This window comes from Pezoporus wallicus, unplaced genomic scaffold, assembly GCF_028554395.1.
Source record: "Pezoporus wallicus isolate ANWC-B61680 ecotype Strahan unplaced genomic scaffold, APGP_CSIRO_Pwel_v1 contig_8542, whole genome shotgun sequence".
In the NCBI taxonomy this organism is placed as follows: domain Eukaryota; kingdom Metazoa; phylum Chordata; class Aves; order Psittaciformes; family Psittacidae; genus Pezoporus; species Pezoporus wallicus.
The window spans coordinates 1,327,299-1,347,749 of record NW_026640148.1 but is presented as its reverse complement, the minus strand read 5'-3'; the positions used below and the strand labels follow the sequence as shown (position 1 = coordinate 1,347,749).

At 52.0% G+C, this 20,451-nt stretch overlaps 1 protein-coding gene across 2 annotated transcripts in view; it reads left to right on the top strand.

The window, feature by feature from the left end:
* The window catches only part of PLXNA1 (plexin A1), a 91,828-nt gene extending 80,395 nt beyond the window's left edge, over positions 1 to 11,433 (top strand). Inside the window, exons 26-31 of one of the 2 annotated variants that reach the window (XM_057417512.1) lie at positions 101 to 197; positions 831 to 1,021; positions 1,473 to 1,642; positions 3,258 to 3,470; positions 5,762 to 5,912; positions 9,486 to 11,433. In XM_057417512.1, the coding sequence (XP_057273495.1) occupies positions 101 to 197; positions 831 to 1,021; positions 1,473 to 1,642; positions 3,258 to 3,470; positions 5,762 to 5,912; positions 9,486 to 9,581 (918 nt within the window). In that variant the 3' untranslated portion in view covers positions 9,582 to 11,433. Of the gene's footprint in view, positions 1 to 100; positions 279 to 830; positions 1,022 to 1,472; positions 1,643 to 3,257; positions 3,471 to 5,761; positions 5,913 to 9,485 lie in introns of both variants that reach the window. The other variant, XM_057417511.1, reaches the window with a different exon arrangement.
* The last annotated feature ends 9,018 nt before the right edge of the window (positions 11,434 to 20,451 follow it).

The window sequence follows — 20,451 nt, the reverse complement described above, 5'->3', positions numbered from 1 at the left end:
GCTGGAGATGGGTGTCCCTGGGTGGGATGCAGTGGAGCTTCATCCCCGGGCTGGTTTCTCCCTGCTGCCTCTCCCCTGCTCATCCCATCTCTGCCCACAGGTGACGGACGGCTCCTCGGTGGCCCTGGTGCCCAAGCAGAACTCAGCGTACAACATCTCCAACTCCTCCACCTTCACCAAGTCCCTCAGCAGATACGGTGAGCGCGCAGGGGCACCCTCCGCTGTGCTGGCAGGGGAGGCAGCGCCGGGCTGGGCTGGCAGACCAAGGCACAGGGCAGGTGATTCATTAACTGTGGCTCTCGTGAACAGGGTCCTCCAATCCCCAGCTCTCCTGCACCATTTCTGGTGTTGGAAGGGAGCAGATGCCCTCAGCGCATCTCTTTGTGTCAGGCTCGGGGGTGAAATGGGGGTGTTGTGGCTGCTGCTACGGGGTCCCCTCCCTTTAATCCCCCTGAAGGCTAATTCAAATTAGGGACGCTTTACGCCTAAATGAGCAGAGTTGAGGACTGCAGTGAATGCGCTGGCGAGTGTGCTTCAGCCGTGGTTTGGAAGGGGATAGTGTGGTCAGCTCAGACTGACACAGGAGGCATCTGTGATCCTGGGACCTGTGTGTTGGGAGCATGCAGAATCCCTTCCACCACGGTCCTGGCCCCTGTAGCCTTGCATGTAGCCCGGTAGACTGAGGATGGTCCCACCAGAGCTCCCAATCCATGGCTGATCCCAAAGCTCCCGTTTCACAGCCATGACGTGCGGTGGGAAGGGGGATGATGGGGATGGTGTCAGGATGGAGGCGGGCAGGGTGTGAGCATCCCCTGTGCTCGGTGTTGCAGAGAGCATGCTGCGCACGGCCAGCAGCCCCGACAGCCTGCGCTCCCGGACCCCCATGATCACCCCCGACCTGGAGAGTGGCACCAAGCTCTGGCACCTGGTGAAGAACCACGACCACATGGACCAGCGCGAGGGCGACCGGGGCAGCAAGATGGTCTCTGAGATCTACCTGACCCGCCTGTTGGCCACCAAGGTACGGCCCAGAGACAGCTGCTGAGTGGGGAAAGGCAGGGACTTGGGTTCTCCATAAGTTCCTTTATAGGAGCATGGAATGGTTTGGGTTGGAAGGGACCTTAAAGCTCATCCAGTTCCAACCCTTCCCATGGGCAGGGGGACACCTTCCACTAGAGGAGGTTGCTCCAACCTGGCCATGAGGACTGCCAGGGATGAGGCAGCTGCAGCTTCTCTGGGTAATTCATGCCATTTGTATGCTTTTAGCATGTGAGATCACGCAGTGAAGGAGGTATCACTGCAGTGTCTTTCCCAGTATAAACCACTGTAGGGTTACACAGACTGCACTGTGCTTCTCTTCCAGGTGGTAGGAAGAGAAGTGAATTTGCCTTCAAGGCCAAGCTCTACTTAAGTCTCACCTCCCTGCTGGTGCTGGGTGTTGCTGAGTGGTGTTTCTCTCTTTGCCTCCTCAGGGCACCCTGCAGAAGTTCGTGGATGACCTGTTTGAGACCATCTTCAGCACAGCACATCGTGGCAGCGCGCTGCCCCTCGCCATCAAGTACATGTTTGATTTCCTGGATGAACAAGCTGATAAGCATCAGATCAATGATTACGATGTCAGGCACACCTGGAAGAGTAACTGGTAATGGAGAGGGGTACTGGGACAGGGGGGTAATGATATCACAGCTACAGTGCTTCCAACCCCGCCTTGCAGGCAGCAGAAATATGTCTCTGGAATGGATCCAGGACACGAGAGGCCCATATCTCTGTATTTCGGGGGTGGGTAAATCCCTCGCATGCCTTCCTGCAGCAGCAAAAATCCCAGGAATGCAACGCTCCCTCACCCTTCCATCCCCAAATCCCAGCCACACTCTCCCCCTGATGGCTGGAGCCAGCAGCTCCCTTCCCATCTCACCTTAGGCAAAGGCTTTCTCTATCTGAGATGCCAGCCCCAGTTCCCATCTCGCCTGTCCTAGAGGTGTCTCCACACTCCCTCCCATTGCTCAGCCCTAACAAAGTCAGTGTAAAGCTGTCTCAGCATCGTCCATGGCGAAGCAGGGTGGAGTGGGTGATGAGACCTCCACCAGTGCCACGCTGGGACCAGGGCTGGAGCTCCTGCTCCCCAAGCCCCTCTCTTGGCGTTACTCTTTGCTGCTGCCTCACTGATTCCATCTCTCTGGTCCCGCTGTTTCTGGTGGTGGGTATGTACATTCCCGTGTCTGGCATTTGTTAAATGGCAGCCAAATTGCTTTTGTGTAGTTCAGTAACTGTTGGCAATTAGCAGGGCAGGAAAAGAAACATTTTTAAAGGGAGATGTGAGAGCGCAGAAGTGCTTGGAACTGATTTATAACTCGGCTTTCTATATTAAAAGAAGGAGTGAAAGGCGAAGGAGGATAAAAAAGCCCCACTCCACAGGGGCTGGGCATGCAGGCTCCTGCATACTAATGCCTGTGCTTATCTCTGGGTGCTAATTCGACGTGTGGAGCTCATTTCTTGAGGCCATTCCGTTCACAAATGAAATATGTACATGCACCCGGTACCCTCATTAGGAAAGTCCTGAGGAATGAAGTGTGTTTTGTCTAAGATAAAAAGCATTGCTGGGTGTTGGTGCTGAGGAATGACAGAGCCGAGAGGCTTCCTGATGGGGGGAGGCCCTGAGGTTCTCCTGGGAGAGGAGAGGGGCAGCGGGATTGGGAACTGGAGCCACAGAGGGTGGCATGCGTGTCAGTATGCAGCAAACATCCAGTCAGTGGCTGGCCAGGAGACCTCCACAGCCGAGAGCTTTATTTCCAGCATCTGAGGCTGTCTCAATTCTCTTCTGGTGTTAAATGTGCTAATGAGTCCCTTGAGGAGTCCAGTTAACTCCCTCCTCCAACACGGGAGATGTGTGAGATGCCACACGGCGCCTGCAAAGGGAGTATGGATGCGAGAGGAGGGGACCATGACTGGTCTGACCCATGGGCTCAGCCCGGGCTCTTCAGGACGAGTGGATCCCTGGAGAAGCTGCACATCTGCACTGTCCTGGTTTACCTTTGGAGATGTTGGCAGTGCTGAGGAATGGAGAGCTGTGGCCATGTGGGGCTGGGCAGAGGGGAATGGCCGGGATGTTTGCATCCCTGGGATGCTGGGAAAAGCAGCGTGCCCAATTCTGGGTCATGGAGAGCACCTTCTCTATATCCGGAGGTATGTATTGTGATGTGTGCCCCAGCAGAGCTTGGTTCAGATGCTGACCCCTGTTTCCTTCCTTCCTTCCTCAGTCTACCTCTACGTTTTTGGGTGAATGTGATTAAGAACCCCCAGTTTGTGTTCGACATTCACAAGAACAGTATTACTGATGCCTGCCTATCCGTGGTGGCTCAGACATTCATGGACTCCTGCTCAACTTCTGAGCACAAGCTAGGAAAAGACTCTCCCTCCAACAAACTACTGTATGCCAAGGACATCCCCAACTACAAGAGCTGGGTAGAAAGGTGAGTAGATTGAGCAATAGCTCCTTGCTTCACCTGGAGGACTTAACAGAGGATGTGTGTGGGTTAGGGGACTTGGGTCTTTGGGAGGACTCCTCTTGGCAAGTATCTGAAGAGGGACTACAGTGATGCTTGCAGAAATCGATCTTCTTTGGGAGATGATGTTTTCTTGTGATTGTCTCTTAAAATGAGCTTGCAATGACTGCTTGTAAGAGATGTTTGACTTGCTCAAGGGGTGCTAAAAGCAGCCTCCTTAGGCTGTCTGATGTTTGCTGGTGTAAAAGCTTGGTCTGTACTGGGGAATTGCTAACATCTCCCTTGGCTGCTTTCAAAGAGCAGTGAGAAGTCACTTTTGGACTGGAGAAGCCTTTTTTTCACCATGACAATATATACAGGTTCTGCTGAAATTACCATTTCCCATCTCTCATCCATCAGAGCATCTCGCCTGGCATCCTCATGAGAATACATGCTCTGAGGCAGTGCTTGGGCTGCTGTCACTGTGCTGGGGAGCAGGGAGAAGAGAAGGTCCCCTGACTCCTTCCATCACCCTCCACCTTCACGGTTAGCAGATGAGAGATCTTTTCATGCCCCACTGAATTAATGCAGTGTTAAAGGTTTAGGGTTTGAATGCTACTGATTGCAAATTGATGCACTTGGGCATATTATCCTTTTGGGAGAGAAACCTAGGAGATGCCCTTCAAATAGAGCTGCTGTTAAAACCATAGAGTCCCAGACTGGTTTGGATTGGAAGGGACCTTGAAGCTCACCCAGCTCCAACCCCTGCCACGGGCAGGGACACCTTCCACTAGAGCAGCTTGCTCCAAGCCCCTGTGTCCAACCTGGCCTTGAACACTGCCAGGGATGGGGCAGCCACAGCTTCTCTGGGCACCCTGTGCCAGCGCCTCAGCACCCTCACAGGGAAGAGCTTCTGCCTAAGAGCTCATCTCAGTCTCCCCTCTGGCAGGTTAAAGCCATTCCCCTTGGCCTGTCCCTGCAGGCCCTTGTCCAAAGCCCCTCTCCAGGTTTCCTGCAGCCCCTTTAGGCACTGGAGCTGCTCTGAGGTCCCCCCTTCAGGAGCCTTCTCTTCTCCAGGCTGATCCAGCCCAGCTCTCAGAAATGCTGGTTTCCTGCTGTCCTTTGTGTCATGATAAAACCCAGAACATGAAACCGCTGCACATTACCTGGGCATCCTGTGGCAGCCACAAAAGCTTTCTTCAGCAGATCTCTCCTGGACCTTTCTCTCCCTTGAGTCCCTTCCCCAGTGGCCTTCACAGGGTTAAAGGGTGGCCAGGAGGAACTCTATGGGTTTTCATTGCTGGCTGGAGTGGGGAAGAGTTGGGCAAATTGTCCCTAACATTCCTCAGCTCAGGCAGAAGTGCTGACAGCTTTAGGAGGTGTCACTGGGGGTGAGCTCAGTACCGGTGTAGGTGTTCTCCTGATGCCTGCTTTAGTCAGATCCTCACCTCAGACCACTGCGTTCTTGGCAGCATCCAGGAAACCTCTCACATCACTTTCTGGGTGTGAATGAGCCTCCCTGTAGAACTGCCCCAGTACTTTAGCACTGTGTGAGTTCAGCGCTGTGGGATGGAGTGGATCCCTGCATTCATCTCCTCAAGTGGTCTCACTGCCATCTGCTCCTACCCAAGTGCTTCAGCTCTGTTCCATCTCAGCGTTCAGCTGATGATGCTAATGATGCTAATCACTGCACCAGAAACTTCACTGAGTGAGGAGCCATGAGGAGTAACGCAAACCTGGAGGAGACTTGGCACTCTGCAATTCCAGGTGGTGGGAATAGCCAGGGCTCATTTGCTGTGGGGAAAGTTTCTTTTTTAAGAGGGCTGGAGTGAATTCGTCTGGTGTTCATGCACCAAGTGTTGAATTGAAATCAAAGCAGCCTTAGGAGAAGCAAGGCCTTGCCTGTTGCTGCAGGCGTGGATGATGCTGGTGGGTGCAGTTTGATGGCAAAACATGCCAGTGAGATAGGAAAGAGGAAAGACGTGGTTTTGGGAGAGAATGGGAAATCCCTCAGAGCAGCAGCTCCTGCTTCCCAGCATGGTGAGCTGGGCTGGGTGCTGCTCCATCAGGAGCATGTTCCTAATGATGCTGACCCATCCATGGACTTCTTGGAGACCTCCTGATGAGCAGTGGTGTTATAGCAGGTGATTGCTGCATGCCACTGCTTGGAGGCTCTTCACCTTGCCTCTGCAGTGGCTGTTCTTGGTGAGTGTCGTGGTGGGGACCCATCCTTCCATGTGTCCCTGTTTCTGACCCCTTCTCCTGCTTCCCCCCTGCAGATATTATGCAGATATAGCTAAAATGCCAGCAATCAGCGACCAGGACATGAGCGCGTACCTGGCGGAGCAGTCGCGGTTACACCTCAGCCAGTTCAATAGCATGAGCGCTCTGCACGAGATCTACTCCTACATCACCAAGTACAAGGATGAGGTAAGATGTAGCCACGTCCCTTTACCTGTGTTCCTGCAGTCCCATGCTTTTCCCTATGGAAAAACACCCCACAGAATGCAGGAGAGCAGCTTAGTCCGTGTCTGTGCTTGGTCTGGTGGGGATGGAAAGGTCTGGGAGGTGTGGAGCCAGGCACTGGAGCAGGCAGTGCTTCATTCCCATATTTTCTGAGTGAGCACTGTACAAAACACCGTTTTTCTACCCATGACTTCCATGGGGCTTCAGATTTCATGGTGTTCTCTCCCCTATCCACTGGCACTGCAGCTGTACCAATGCCATGGAATACAGGCAGTATCTGGCTCTGCTCCCCATGGATGCTGGAGGATGTGGTGGCCTCCTCAGTGCTTTGTGAACATCAGGAAGAATGGTTAAAACCCCCTCTGCTGTAATTTATACAAATTAACTTCGTAAAGCACTGCTCAGATCCACATCCAGCATCTTTTTATTAAAGCAATGAAATATGTAACTACAGTAAAATATGGATCTATAGATATAACGTGATAGTGTGGGTTTATTGTCCCAATAAATGGGATTGACGACTGCATTTGAACAGTAGCTTATTTAGGTGATAGAGTGCAAGAATATCTCCTTCCTCAGAGCTGGGAGAGGAAATGGGATCCCCATTGTACCCTGTAGCAATCCCAAGAGGCATCTCCCAGTGCCTCTTTGATGTGTGAATTTAGGTAGTCCACAGGCTGGTTATAGCAGATCTGGCCCTTGGGTCTAAGGTCCATGATGGGACCATCATGGCCAAAATCCATGTGGGATCCTGTGCTCTGCAGGAGTGAGGAGAAGAAGGAGAATCTGTCTTGGATGCAGGGATGGGAGGAAACCCTGGTGCTTGGGAAGGTGCTGTGTGGTGATCAGCGTGGGGTTGGTGGCTGTGTACTGATGACCAGTGGCCAAGTTGGATGGGGCCAGGTAGCGGCTTAGAGCACCCTGTTCTAGTTGAAGGTGTCCCTGCCCGTGGCAGGGGCTTGGAGCTGGATGGGCTTTAAGGTCCCTTCCAACCCAAACCATTCCATGATTCCATGGTCATGCTGATGGAACACCTGTGCCACTCCTCAGCCAGCTTGGGATGGCACATCCTGGAAGCGCCCGTAGCTCTGTGTGATGAGTTGACTGCAAAGGAGTCTTGGGGTTCTACAGTTTGTATGACAGCTCTATGTCCACTGTGAGAGTGGAAGAGGAGCACTTTGGAGGATCCTAGACCTGGAGCGTGGCAGCCACCATCCCTCAGCCATTGTCCCTCAAGCTTTACATAGACTCTCCAAGTCCTGGGTGAGAGCTGGGATGGGACCATAGGGCATTAATGAGATGCTGTATAGGGGCACAGGTCCTCTTCTTGCCCACTGACGGCAGCCTGACATCTGTTGAGTGTCTTGCTCTCGGAGCATCACAAGTGTGTTCACAGCTCTCAGGAACTTCTCTTATTATTTGTAATGGGATTAATAAATGGCAGCTGTTCCCTTTGTTTGTTTTCATTCATTAAGCACAATTATATGCAGCCCGATTGCACCCTCTTTGATGCAAAATGGGAGAGAATAATTTTTCCTGTTGTTCAGAGCAATAATGTGCTGTCATTGGCTGTGAATGAAAATCATAATTAATTTTCATTTGGGTTCTTGCATCGTGGTAATCACTGGTCCTGGCTCCTTGCAGCAGGTGACAGACCTGGGTCTGTCTCTATGCTCAGCACAGGTTCCTTTTGGTGCTGTTCCGGTAAGGCTGAGATAAGAGGAGCAAATCGGTGCAGGGGCAGGCTGTGACCCTTTTGGCACCTCAGCATCCCGGGATACACAGCTGTCTGATCAGGAGAGGCAGGAGGGGAATAGGCTTCTCTTCCACTTCTCAGACCAGTCTCATTTGATTGCAGCTCAGGCACCTTTCAGGCATGTGGGGTTTGATTTCTGTGTGTTATTATAGTTATTTTATTCCATGTGTAGCATGACAGCTGACAGGCTGCAGAGATGGATGGTGGGGAGTGATCCTGGTAGGAGGTTTGTGGCAGAATCCTAGAATCATGGAATGGTTTGGGTTGGAAGGGACCTTAAAGCTCATCAGTTCCAGCCCCTGCCCAGGGCAGGGACCCCTTCCACTAGAGCAGCTTGCTCCAAGCCCCTGTGTCCAACCTGGCCTTGAACACTGCCAGGGATGGGGCAGCCACATCTATGAACTGCACTGCAGGGTCCTTGCTGCCAGGGGAGGTAAATCAGTGCCTGGTTCTCATTGATGAATTCTCCCCTTGTCAAAAGCTGATGCCGGTGTCAGGATGCACCTTTCCCCTTTCCTTTGGGGAGAGATTCTCCATCAAGCATCCCTCAGTGCCCCAGCAGGCAGGGAGCAGCCTGCTCCTATCCCAAAAAGCCTGGCACAGGGCTGGAGCGTGCCATGGCCACAGGCTGGAACATGGCAGAGCAGGATGCTGCACACACAGCAGTGCTGCTCCCCAGCCGCCGGTGCTGCCGCAGCTCCTAATCAAAGGGAGCCAATTCCCCATTAAGAAGTTACCTGTAGGGCTCCTGATGGACTTTGCCTGCCTCCTGGAAAGTCTATTAATTATACAACAGTTTGTTTCCAATTATGCAGCCAATGAAATGGTTAATCAAGTCCCCTTTGACGGATGCCTTGGTATTTAATTGCGCAAAAATTTGCTCTCCCAACCAGCTCACCCGAGGAGATGAGATTTGTGTCAGGTTTGGTTTTATAAATCAGCTTCTCTGCTCTGCCGGCATCACATCAGTCAGGCGAGACTCCTGTTGCTGGCAGGGCAGCCGGCCCTTTGGCTTATGCTTCATGACCCCCTTCTCCTCGCTCGGAGCCTCATCCTGCCCCAGCCCTTGGGGCATAGCCTGGGGCAGGGGACCATCCCTTCATCCTTTGGTCTGTCATCATAGACAGGAGCTTGTTTAGAGAAAGGGGCTTTCAAGGGAGGAAAGTCAGCCTTGGGTGTCTGTGGGTGCTCTCCTTGCATAGGACTGAGGGTCCCAGTGAGGCAGGCTTTGCTGGTGCATCCATCTGGTGTCCCACTCCATTATCCCAGTACCCCCGATTGCCCACCATGGGGAGAGATAAGTGGGGTTTTACCCCTGGTGGCAGCTGAAACCTCATGGATTTGGTCTTTTTGTGCTTGTGGAGCCAGGCTATGGCTTGACTGTGGTCTCTGAAATGCACCCCCTGCCTCTCTAGGATGGTACAGGCTTGTTGGAGACGTGGACATGATGGGAAGGTGTCGTTGACTTGGTTTTGGGGTTCACCCTCCATTTGGTGATGGATGATTGTTTTCAGCATTTCCCCATGCACAAGTTGGCTTCTCATTAGTATCAAGCAGGTCCTTGGTGTTACTGCAGGTGAGAGGCTGTCTGTGGGGTGGCAGCACTCAGTGCTGTACCCTCCACTTTGTGCCTCTTTTGCCCCTTTCCTGTCCCTGTTGGGGATGGGAACAAACGCACACCATTTCCTATGGGACTACATCCCCGTGCTGTGATGATCCACGACAACGAGGACCCTGTGTGTAGGAAGGCATCTCCTCATCCTCTCTCCTCCCCTCTGCAGATCCTGGCCGCGCTGGAGAAGGATGAGCAGGCGCGGCGGCAGCGGCTGAGGAGCAAGCTGGAGCAGGCGATCGACACAATGGCCTTAAGCAGCTGAGACGGCGGCGGTGGCGCGGAGCCAGCACCGGGGCAGCGGCGGCAGCACGGAACCGACCAGGGCATCCGTGGCCAGGAGAAGACTTTGGGGCTGGGACCGGCCGGAGCCACGGAGCCGCCGAGTTCTCTGCACGCTTCCCACCACCGAACAAGGAAACCTCCTCGCGCTCCAGAGGATCAAACCCCAACCCACATCCCGACGGCAGCAGCGATAACACCCCCTTGACCCACACACGAACCACCCCCCAGTCCAACTGGGATGCAGCAGGGACCTTGCACAGAGGCGATGCCAGGGGGATGAGAAGGGGGTTGCCTGCCCCATGGACCCGCTGGGCATCCCTTGCCCGGGCAGAGCCCACGAGGACGAAGGGTCGGGACCGCGGGGCTTGAGGATGGCTTTGGGATGTTGTTGTTGCTTTGATTGGAGGGAGGGGGGTGGGCTCCTGTTTTTACTGTACTTGACTTGCTCTCCCCTCCTTCCTCCTGCTGTCCAACCCCTTTCCTCCTCCTTTTCCTCTCTGGTTTTCTGTCTCTCCCCCTTCTCTCTCTCTCTGGCCTTCTGCCACTAGTGTTAACTGCTACATTTGCACAATTTACACGAGACAAAATTTTTAATTTAAAGAGAAAATAACAAAAAAACGGGAGGGGAAAAGAGAAAAAAAAAGAAAAAACCACCAATATTCTACTAAATTTTTGCAATGAACTAACAACAACGGTTTTAAAGCCTAAGCTAAAGGAGTGATGCTGGGGAGGTTTGGGGTGGGCAGGAAAGGGAGGAATCCCTGAGCTTTGGTATTTCTGAACTACGTCCTGTGCCATGTTTTATTTGAATGTTGTTTAGTGTGGAAAAACACAAAAAATAGGAAAAAAAAAAAGTGGGAATTTCGTTAGCTGACTAGATGCTCTTATTGAAATGCTGTTGGAATGGGTCTGGAGGTCAGAGTCAGAGAGGAAGGGGGATCCCAAGGTTGACTTTTACTTTTCCTAGCGGATCACTATGGGTTGGTCAGTGTTTTGTTGGGCTCATCCCTGTTTTCCCAGCCCATTGGCTGTGGGGAGGTCTTGGAAGTGCTGCCCATGGGACAATGCCAAGGTTTGGCGGCTGCTGGAGGGGTCATGTAGAGCCAGCCTGGGGTTTATGGCAGATCTCCTGGTGCTGGAGCAGCCTTAACGAAGCCTCTTGATGTTTTCTTCCTCCCCATCATCTTCTTGATGCTGGGGAAGGGACCAGATCCCTGGGGAAAAGGGGAGGCAGGTCCATAGTGTCTCCCAGCCATGATCCCCATGGCAAACTCCTCCGGGTGGCCACCCTACTGAGGGACCGGGATGCTCGGCTGCATGGGGCTGTCTACCCAGGAAGCCCACGTGTGTACAGGACTTCTTGCCCCAGACTGACCTTTCTTTCTCTGTCTTTTCCTTCCTTCTCCCCCTTTCTCTCCTCGCTGTCACCCCCTCTCCCCTCCACCACCTCCATCCTGCCGGGGGGTTCAAGTGGGAACCCCGTGGTCTCCCTCAGCCACCCCCTTGGGAATGTCGGATCCTTGTAGGTTTGTGCTTTCCAGAGATGCAAAGGTGCTGAATGCTGCTCCAGACAGCAGCAGGTGACCAAAAACTTCCCAAAACCATGAGCAAAACCCTTTCCTTTCCTGTACCAAGAGCTCCCATTGCTGCCCAGCCCATGGCACACGGAGCCAGACTCTGCCAGGAGCGAGTGGCTGTCGAAATCCAAGTGGGAAGAAGCCCAGTTGATTTCTGTCCGTTCCCTTAAAACTCAAGTTAAGGGGGGGGAGAGGGAGAAATAATGAAGTTTTTAATTAAAAAAAAGGATAAAAAATAAAGTGTGTATATATATATATGTGGTTACAATCTAATTCTCGTGCCCCAGTGGGGTGCTGTATAGTTACTGAAGGGGATTGGAACCAATATAACTAGGAAATGAATTTACACAGCCAGTTTCAAGTAAACGACTCAAGAAAAGATACCAAATGGTCTGGAAGATGCTTCCAAGCCTTTCTCACCCCGCAGAACAAGCGTTTGAAGCCTGCACGTCTCTCGTTCCATTGTGATTTTGTTCGCTTTGGTTGCGTTTGAAGAAGGAGGGAACGGAAGAAGATGCTGATTCGAAGGGATGACGGAAGAAAACCCAACCACAACAACAAAGCTGTGTCTGCAGACGAAGTGAGAACTGTGTCCCTCCGATCCCCGAGCTGTGGCTGGATTCCTGAGAGCTGTGGGCTGTTGCATGACTGTGCTAGATTTTAGTCTGAGTTGATCTTTTTAAGGAACAGAAGAAAAAAGACCCTATGAAACACCCCCACCCCCCCAAGTGTTGACTGTTTGAGCTTTCTTTAGACCTGCTTTTCATTTCGTTTCACATTAATTTGTCACTTTCTTGTCCAAGAGAATCAAAAGAAAAAGGCAAAAAGAAAAGTCCTCAGAGGTTCACATCTCAAACGCTGGTATTTGGGAGCCTTAAAGGACAGTTGTAAGTGGGCACTGCCGCCTGCCAGCATCCCCCTTGGGGGTACTTTGCACACCCTCTGCCATGGGGCAGAGGGATGCTTGGGGCTCACTTTGGTGCGAGGTTGTCCCAAAGCTGCTTCCTTAGGGCATTGGAGGAGGTCCTGGATATTGCCTGGAGGATGGTGGTTGTGCATCAATGGTTGTTGTGGTCCAGTGGAAGGGGAGAGGTGGCCTTAAAGTGTCTCTGAAAGCAGCATGGGTCCTGCCTGGTACGGTGGTGAAAGCATCTTGGGGAGCTTTGGTTTGAGGGAGCCAAAGGTGTGGGTTTTGTGCTGGTTGAGAGGGGATGGTGGGACCCTCGCCTTTGCTGGTTGGAGGGGTGAAGGTGGGTTGCTAAGAGCGTTCCTTGTTGACAAACGAGGGTTGGAAGCACTGTAAGAGCAGAGTTTATTGGCCTGATGCTTTGCCGGCAGTGATGCTGTGGGAAGCTCCACCTGAACATAAGGAAGAACATTCCTGTGAGGGTGGCACCGTTGGAATAGGTGCCTGCAGAGGTTGTGGAGTCTCCTTCCCTGGAAATACTCAAGAGCCATCTGGATAAAACCCTGAGCTGTGTGCTCTGGGTGACCCTGCTTGAGCAGGGAGGTTGGACCAGATGTGGTAGTCCCTTCCCTCATCCATCCTGGGATTCTGTGGGTGCTCCCTTGGCCAGGCTGGAGGGGCAGGTGAGTTTCTTGGCCATGGTGGGCCCAGGTTGGATTTGGAGGTCCTTGAGGGTCATGCTGGCAGTGCTGTGGTGTAGCTGTGCATTTCAGGCTCCCCTTGTGCTGTGGGTTGGCTCTTCCCACCCTACAGTGATGCTGAGAGCCCGTGGTGTGGTCCTGGAGATGGGTTCCCGTTGGCTTCCTCCTGGTGCAGCTTTGGGGTGTCTGTGGTTTGCTCCTCCAAAGGATGCCCCCAGTACCCCCCCACCCCTGCAGGGTCCCTTTGCTCTCTGATGGGTGGTGGTTGTCGGTGAGGTTGGCATTGCAATGCTGCCTGCAGCCTCTGGTGCTCCTTGGTGCTACCTTTGCCTTTCATGTGATGATGCCCAGTGTCCTTAATCGTGCCAGGCAGACTGTCCTTCCTCCCCCCAGCCTGGCTGGGCTGGCCGTCTCTGTCTAACCCTGCCTAGGGACTGGGAAAGGCAGGGAGAGGCTGGGAAGCAGTCCCAGGACTCTTCTTACTGGTGGTATCACCCATAAGGTGAAGCATCCCCAGCCCTGAGCCTGCGTTCTGTGCAGCTCCTGGGGTCCCTCCCTGCCCTCCTCTGCTCACATTGCCTTTTCAGTTTGGGGTTCAAACCCAAGTGCAGTCCAGCCTGGAAGCATCCCCGGTGTCCCCAGGAGCCCTGTGTCACCCCCAGGGCTGGGGGACAGGGAGCAGGGGAATGGATGGTGGCATCCCCCCTGGGCTCCCTGCTCCCGACCAAAGCGCACAACGAGCTGTCCTTTAGGAAAGCAACGGGAAACCGAGCGTAGACCCGGTGAAAGGCAGAGATTTCAGAGTTTTAAAACATGAAATGGGGGACAAAAGATGATGATAGTAATGATAATAATAATAATAATAATGATAATAATCGGGAGTCCTGATGACCTTTCTGTGATTGTTTCAGACTTGAAGCAACAGGCCAGCGTGGCTGGCCGACCGCCCTTTGAGCGTGTAAATATCCTGCTATTTCCTATTTTAATGGTCTTCAGATTTAGTACTTGTAAATAAAACACACGCATCAAGGAGAGATTAAACATTTTTGCTACAGCCCATGTCTCGCCTCTGTGTTGGGGTGATGCAGGCGGGAGGGAGCGGGTGGCTTTGGGATGGATGGATGGATCCCCTGTGCCAGGGCGGCGCAATACACACCAGGATGCTGGGTGCTTAGGTGGGGATGGGGACACTGAGCTGGGGCTGTTTGCGCCCCAAAAGCAGCACCGGGGCTGTTCCAAGTGCTCACATTTGAGTGGTTGATGGAGGTTTGAGCATGGATTCGGATGGACTTCGTGGCTTCACTCTGAGCCCTTCACAGGCAGGATTTTTGTGCTTTATGTTTCTTCTATTGTTTTATCAGGGAACGGAAGCTTAAAAACCTCCTGGTTGGCCAAATAAATGAATCTCTTGCATTTCACCATCGCCAGGGTGTTCTTTGATACAAATTGCACCCGTTTTTCCCACGTAGTAAAAGCTCCTGGAATGAAGCCAGGGCCTCCAACGACAGCTACAAACGTCTTTGTTTGCCTCCTCAGCTCTAGCGCAGAGCTAAGCAGGAAAAGATTATCCAGGCCTGCAAACGATTGTGTAACCCACAAATGCACCTGATTTGATTAAAGGATCAAATGTGAACCTCTCAATGAATGACACACACCACTGCCTGAGGTGATGCTAACCCCTGTGCTGGGAGGCAGCCCCTGGGATTCAGGGAAGCCCCATGGCATCGCATCACATCACCCCAGCTTGGGATCCAGGTGAGTGGCACATCCCAGGGCACTGGTGTTGGGGCTGAAGGTCTTTCTTCCACACCTCTATCCCTGCACCATCACCACGGCCTTGCGCTTTCCCTGCGCATCTCCTTGTCCTCTCCACCCTCAGGAGATGCTCTCGTGCTTTCGGTCTCTCTATATATAGAATGGTTTGGAAGGGACCTTAAAGCTCATCCAGTTCTAACCACAATCCTGCATGAAAGGGATGTGTCCCACATTTGGGTATCTGGGGGAGCAGCCACTTCCCGCAGGAGAGAGGCTTTCGGCTCCCATACATAAGAGATATATAGAAATATAGTACATGCCTATTAAAGATCTATAATATATTGATAATACATATAGTATCAGTATATTGATATATATATCTATATACATATATAGATATATATGTATTGATATATATATTGATATATATATCAATACATATATAGAATCTAAATATATTGTGCTATATAATTAAAACTATATATTGATAATACATATATATAATCTATAATTATTACTCTAAGATGATGTGATACAATGTAATGCAAAACGGTATGATATAATATGATATGTAAGTTAAACCCCAGCTAGAGTATTAACATGGCTGTGAGCACCAGGCCATATGCTGGGTTCAAGATGGGAAAGGCCAGAGCAGCATCACGGGGTCCTGCGAGCTGAAGGATGAGACAGAGGGTTTCTTCCCACTTGAGATGAGGATTGAGTTTCTCCTGAACCACTGGGAAGAGGGAGGAAAAGAGCAGTCCATGAATTCTGAAGGCAGCAAAGGGTGAGCGGAGCAGCACCCCTTTCCCTGCCCACCCACACTGATGGCAATCCCAGCCACGCTGGGAGGCCACTGGTCTACGTTTGTTCTTTGCTTTAAACGTAGTGGTAAAGGGCCACAGCCTGGGGCTCGGATGGGAGGTGGCAGCTGATAAACGGTGATGTGCCAGGAGCAGGCAGAGCCATAGGTACAGCCTATGCCTCTGGTCCCCAGTGGTTCGGTGGCTCCCCACTATATGGCTGGCACGTGTGGCCAGCAATGTGGGGTGATGCTATGGCTGGGGGACCCCCACTTCCCAAAGGGCTTTGAAGGTGCTGACTGTGCACATGCTGTTTGTAGGTGTTCTTCCTGCAGTAACAGCGCTGGGATGGGATTGACCCAGCCTTCCCCTCCCTCTGCTGGAACAAAGCAGAAATGTCCAGCATCCAGTGCCGGGGCCTGGATTGTGCCGCAGTGCCCCCGGCAAGGTGTCTGCTGGTGAGTGATGGGGTTATTTCAATGCTCACCTCTATCGCAAGGGAACACGATGTACATCGTAATGACAGTCATTAGCTCACCAACCACCCCGGTTGGTCCCGGGGGGGGGGGGAAACTGAGGCACAAGAACAGAGCTGCTTCTCCCAAGGTCATGCAGAAAGTTGCAGCCGGAAGAAACCTCTCATGACCCATGCTGAGATCCCTTGGGAACACGCTTTGTGACAGCCCCAGCTGCGTTTGGGTCACACTCCCCTGAGCTGCAGTTCGAGTTCTTCCCCAAACTGACTTTTCCCCCCTCTTTTTTATGAACGAAATCCTCCCTTCGCAGCTCCTATTCTCTCAGGGGCTCTTCCACTCAGCAGTAGCCCAATTTCCTTTTATAGCTCCTACAATGACTGTCCTAATTACAATTAAAACCGGGAACGCTCTAATCAAATCTTTTACTATTCCAGACAAACTCAGAAAATGAGTAAAATTAGTGGCACATGGCACAAAAAGAGAAAGAAAAGGGGGGGGGGGGAAGAGTCTGTGGGCTGGTGTTAATGCAGGGAGGGAGCCAAAGAAAGCAGCAGGATTTGGGCTCTCATCTGCACTAATTGGTGGTGGGGAGGAGGCACAGGAGCCCCATGGAGCGGGACTCGAGCATCCCTGGAGGCTCCTCCATCCTGCTGACCCTGTGCTAGCTGGACGCCTTGGTTTGGATAATCCCCCACTGTTACCATGGCAACGAAGGCTTTTGATGGCGAAACCCTTCAGCATCAAGAGTTAATCAGACCCTAAACCAAACCAGGGTTAAAGGCAGAGCAGGGATGTGTGAGCAGCAGGAGCACTGGGGCAGAAGGAAGTCAGCGAGTGGAGAGTAACAAGGAACAGAGAGGGGTCTGATGCCTGCCTTGGCTGGAGGGGCTTGTGCTGTGGTGGGAAGCTCACAGGGGGAATTCAGAGGCTGGATAATGAGTTTGAATGCTCTGAAGGGCTGGATGGATGGTTTTACCACCCTGCTCCATCACCTCGCAGCTTGGCAGGCCGGTTTAATCAGGGAAACACCGAGTGGAAGGTGGGCTCAAGAGGGATGTGGTGTTGTTGGGGTGAGTACAAAGGAGGCCACAGAGATGCTGTGAGGGCTGCAGCACTTCAGAGAAGAGGAGGCTCTGGGGAGACCTTAAAGCAGCTCCCAGTGCCTAAAGGGGCTACAGGAAACCTGGAGAGGGGCTTTGGGCAAGGGCCTGGACAGGACAAGGGGAATGGCTTTAATCTGCCAGAGGGGAAGGGTGTCTAACTCCTGTCATGTCTACATTATCTCCAGCTCTGTCCCCAGGTCTTGGTTTTGGAGGTTCAGCAGTGAGGGGATTGGTCTTGAACAAAATGAGTGATCCAGCAGCCTTATACCTTCAAGTTTCCCAGCTTCCCATCTGCATTGTGCAGTCTCACAACCACGTGCGCTGCAGTGAATCCCACGATGGAGAGGTACCTTGGAGCCGGTTGTGGACTGCGTTCAGTTCAGTTCCAACGCACACTAACCAGGAGCTGGTTGCTCTCCTCACTCCTTTCCCTCACTCTCCTCCGTCTTTATTACTTTGTCAAAGCACTTTCAAACGTAATACTTATATTTTATAGGTCTGAAGCATGAGATTATTCAATTTGCTTTATAGGCCCAGTTTGATAAATTCCCTTGGAAGCCCGTGCTGTGGTAATTGAAACGCGCTGCCTGGGGAGGAGGGAATCTCTGCACTGGATTCAGCCTCTGCTTCTGACTGCTGCTGGCTGGGCACAGGGGCAGGAGGTGGTGGAACCTGATGGGATTTACAGGGCAGGAGCTGCCTGTGGGGCTCAGGTGGGTCTTGGGTGAGATGGGAACTGGGATGGAGCGCTCTGAAAGCATTAATTCCTTGTTCCTCCTCTTGTTGTGATCCTCCTGACCCAACCAAGCCGCAGGGGCTGCTGAACTGTCGGGGCCCAAATTGAAATGACAAATTACAGTGGAAACAAGAGGATGGCCAGGAGTTCAGCGTGATCATGACCAGGACATTTTACATGCCTTTAGGAGCAGCATTTAGTAATTCATCCCTGCCTGCGCTGAACCAGCAGCAGCTGCCTCCAAATGAACCGGGGCTGAAAGCTCTGCTCTCCGGGCACAAAAAGCCTCCTTGAAGGAGTTTGACACCTTCCCACTGGAAGGGGGAGGCTCTCACCTTCACTGCAGTAGCAGAAGACTGTGCCTTGAGGAAAGCTTTGATGCTTGAGGATGGGTCCGAGGCAGGGCTTTGGGGAGCCGGTCAGTCTATCCCATGCCCACTCCATGCTCCTTTTTGGGGGACTTGAATCCCAAACCCAAAGCTTTGTGCTTTTATGTGTTTTATGTGTTTAAGGGATAATATGTCCCTGCCTGTGACAGCAGGGATTTGGTACAGTGACCAAAGAAGCCATTCCCAGATATCCTTCATCTGAAGTTTGCTAATCGGTCTTGGTTCCTGGCGTTAGATGAACCTACCTGTGGCAGACCAGGTTTCTTCCAACCCAGCATTAGCTCTCAACGGAGCAGCAGACCCCAAAATCCCATGGTTTGAAAGCTGAAGTCAGGTTTCCTGCTGAAAGAAAGGCTTTCTGCTGGCAAATCTCTCCCCAGGTATTGCTCTTCCAATGTAGCAGTGCTCGAGGCTCCAGGGAAAGCAGTTGAAACACCACAAGTGCAGGGACCTGCCAACCTCTGGGTCATGTTTCTGAGGGTACCTCAGCTACAGGTTGCTGTGCTGTGTGAGTTGAGGTCTTCCATCTAAATGTTGCTGGAAATCTCTCCCTAGTGAGCAAAAACTCTCAGCATTACACTGAAAGGTGATACCGATCCTACGTGACACCCAGTATTTTGCAAAGCCTTGAAGACTGTTGGGAATGTTGGTTATTGCTTTATTCCTTGAAGAAGTCAGGTTTAGGTGAAAAGATGCTGTTCTTTCTCATATGAAAAGTCTAGTATATGGAAGGTCTGGTTGAGTCCTCATTGGGTGGAACTGCACGGGAGGGAAGAGGCACCGGTCTGTAAGTCCCTACCATCCCTTGGGACAAAAAGCTGGGTGCAGGAAGTGTGTTTAAAGGCAGTTTTAGGAGCCAGCCCCAAAAGCCTGCTCAGTGCTCCCCACAGGCACAGAGGACACCCCTTTCTGCTCGCTGCCTGGGATGAAGGGAGGTGGAATCATTGCCTTGCGTCCTGATGTTCTCACCATAGCCAGGCAGTGCCATGGCAGTGGGAGGAGGGATGTGACTGTCAGCTCATTGTTTCTGCTGCAAAGTTGCCCTTCCTTGCCTGTTTTAGACTTCATCCCCCCAGGGCTGTTAATGCAGCATTTCCCAGAAGGGCTAAATTTAAAGCAAATGGCAGCATATATTATATTTTTGGCTCCAGTAGGTAGAGCTGTGTAACCCTGTGCTTCATTTTTGCTTTCTCCCTTTCTGGGCAGAGTGTATATCATGGGCTGTCATTGTATTTAAATAATAATGCAGAACCAAGATTATTTTGTACACTTTTTTTCTCCTCTCTGATCTCCCCACTGAAAAATGCATGGAAAGCAACAGATGCTTCGACTTTGTAGCTTGAACCTTCTCAGCTGTTTGAAGATTTGATGTAAAGTTCTTTGAACATCAGTTTCAGAGGAGACTCTCTTAGTAACGGTTGCCATGCGAAATTCATAATTAATGAAGATTTCAGGGTTATGGTGGGGGTTTAAAATGTTATTTCATTATTAGTGTTATTATTTTGTGCTAGTCTTAATCAGCTGGAGAAGTGGCAGCATCCAACGGGAAGAAACAGAGTCACAACTGCATCCCAGTGCATGGTGGTGGGTCCGGGTGCCTTCTCCTGGTCCAGCAGCTCGGTGGTACCCAGAAGGGCTCTCTGGCTAGCCATGGATGCTGATTTAGGCAGGGGCTATCAATAGGCACCTGGTGATTAGTTGCTGGGGTTCAGGCACTTACCTGCTGCCCACTGCACCGAAGCAAGGAGCTGATCTAACTCGGAAGGCTGGATTACCCTCTAGTGGCTGCAGCTTAAATAAGAGCATGTTATCTTGCAGCTGTGATGTGCTAAATGCTGCTGTCCAAGGGCTCTGGCTGCAGTGTTGGGGGTACACCAGGAGGCTATAGGGGAGCAGACATCAGTGCTATGGGGAATACGGGGACCCAGAGCTCTCACTGCATGATGCAGATGCCTGTGGTGCAGTACCCAGTGCCTGGTTCCCAGCATCCCAAGCTGGGTTTGGAAGTGATTGCTGCTGGGGATGCTGTGGCCTGGCTGCCAGGCATAGCATGGTGCTGTTGTGGCTATCATATCAGCACAACTCTTTGGGGTCATCTTTGGGCTGCCTAAATCTAATGGCAGTGGCATCACTGTGGGTAGGCAAGGAAAAGCTGTGGCTTGGAGATGGATGTGGGTTTCTCTTGGCTGTCCCACGTTGCCACCCAGCAGCTGTTCCGGCTGCCTCTGGATGGGGTGATCCTGATCTCTGTCATGTCAAGGGATGCAGCAGGACCTTTGCTGGGCTGGCCCCTGCTGTAGCATCCTGCTTAGCAACAGCAGATACATCCCTACCTGTGCTAGCCCAGATATTTTCCATGGGATCTACCCACTGTTAATGCCCCAGAGAGATTTGGGCTCACAG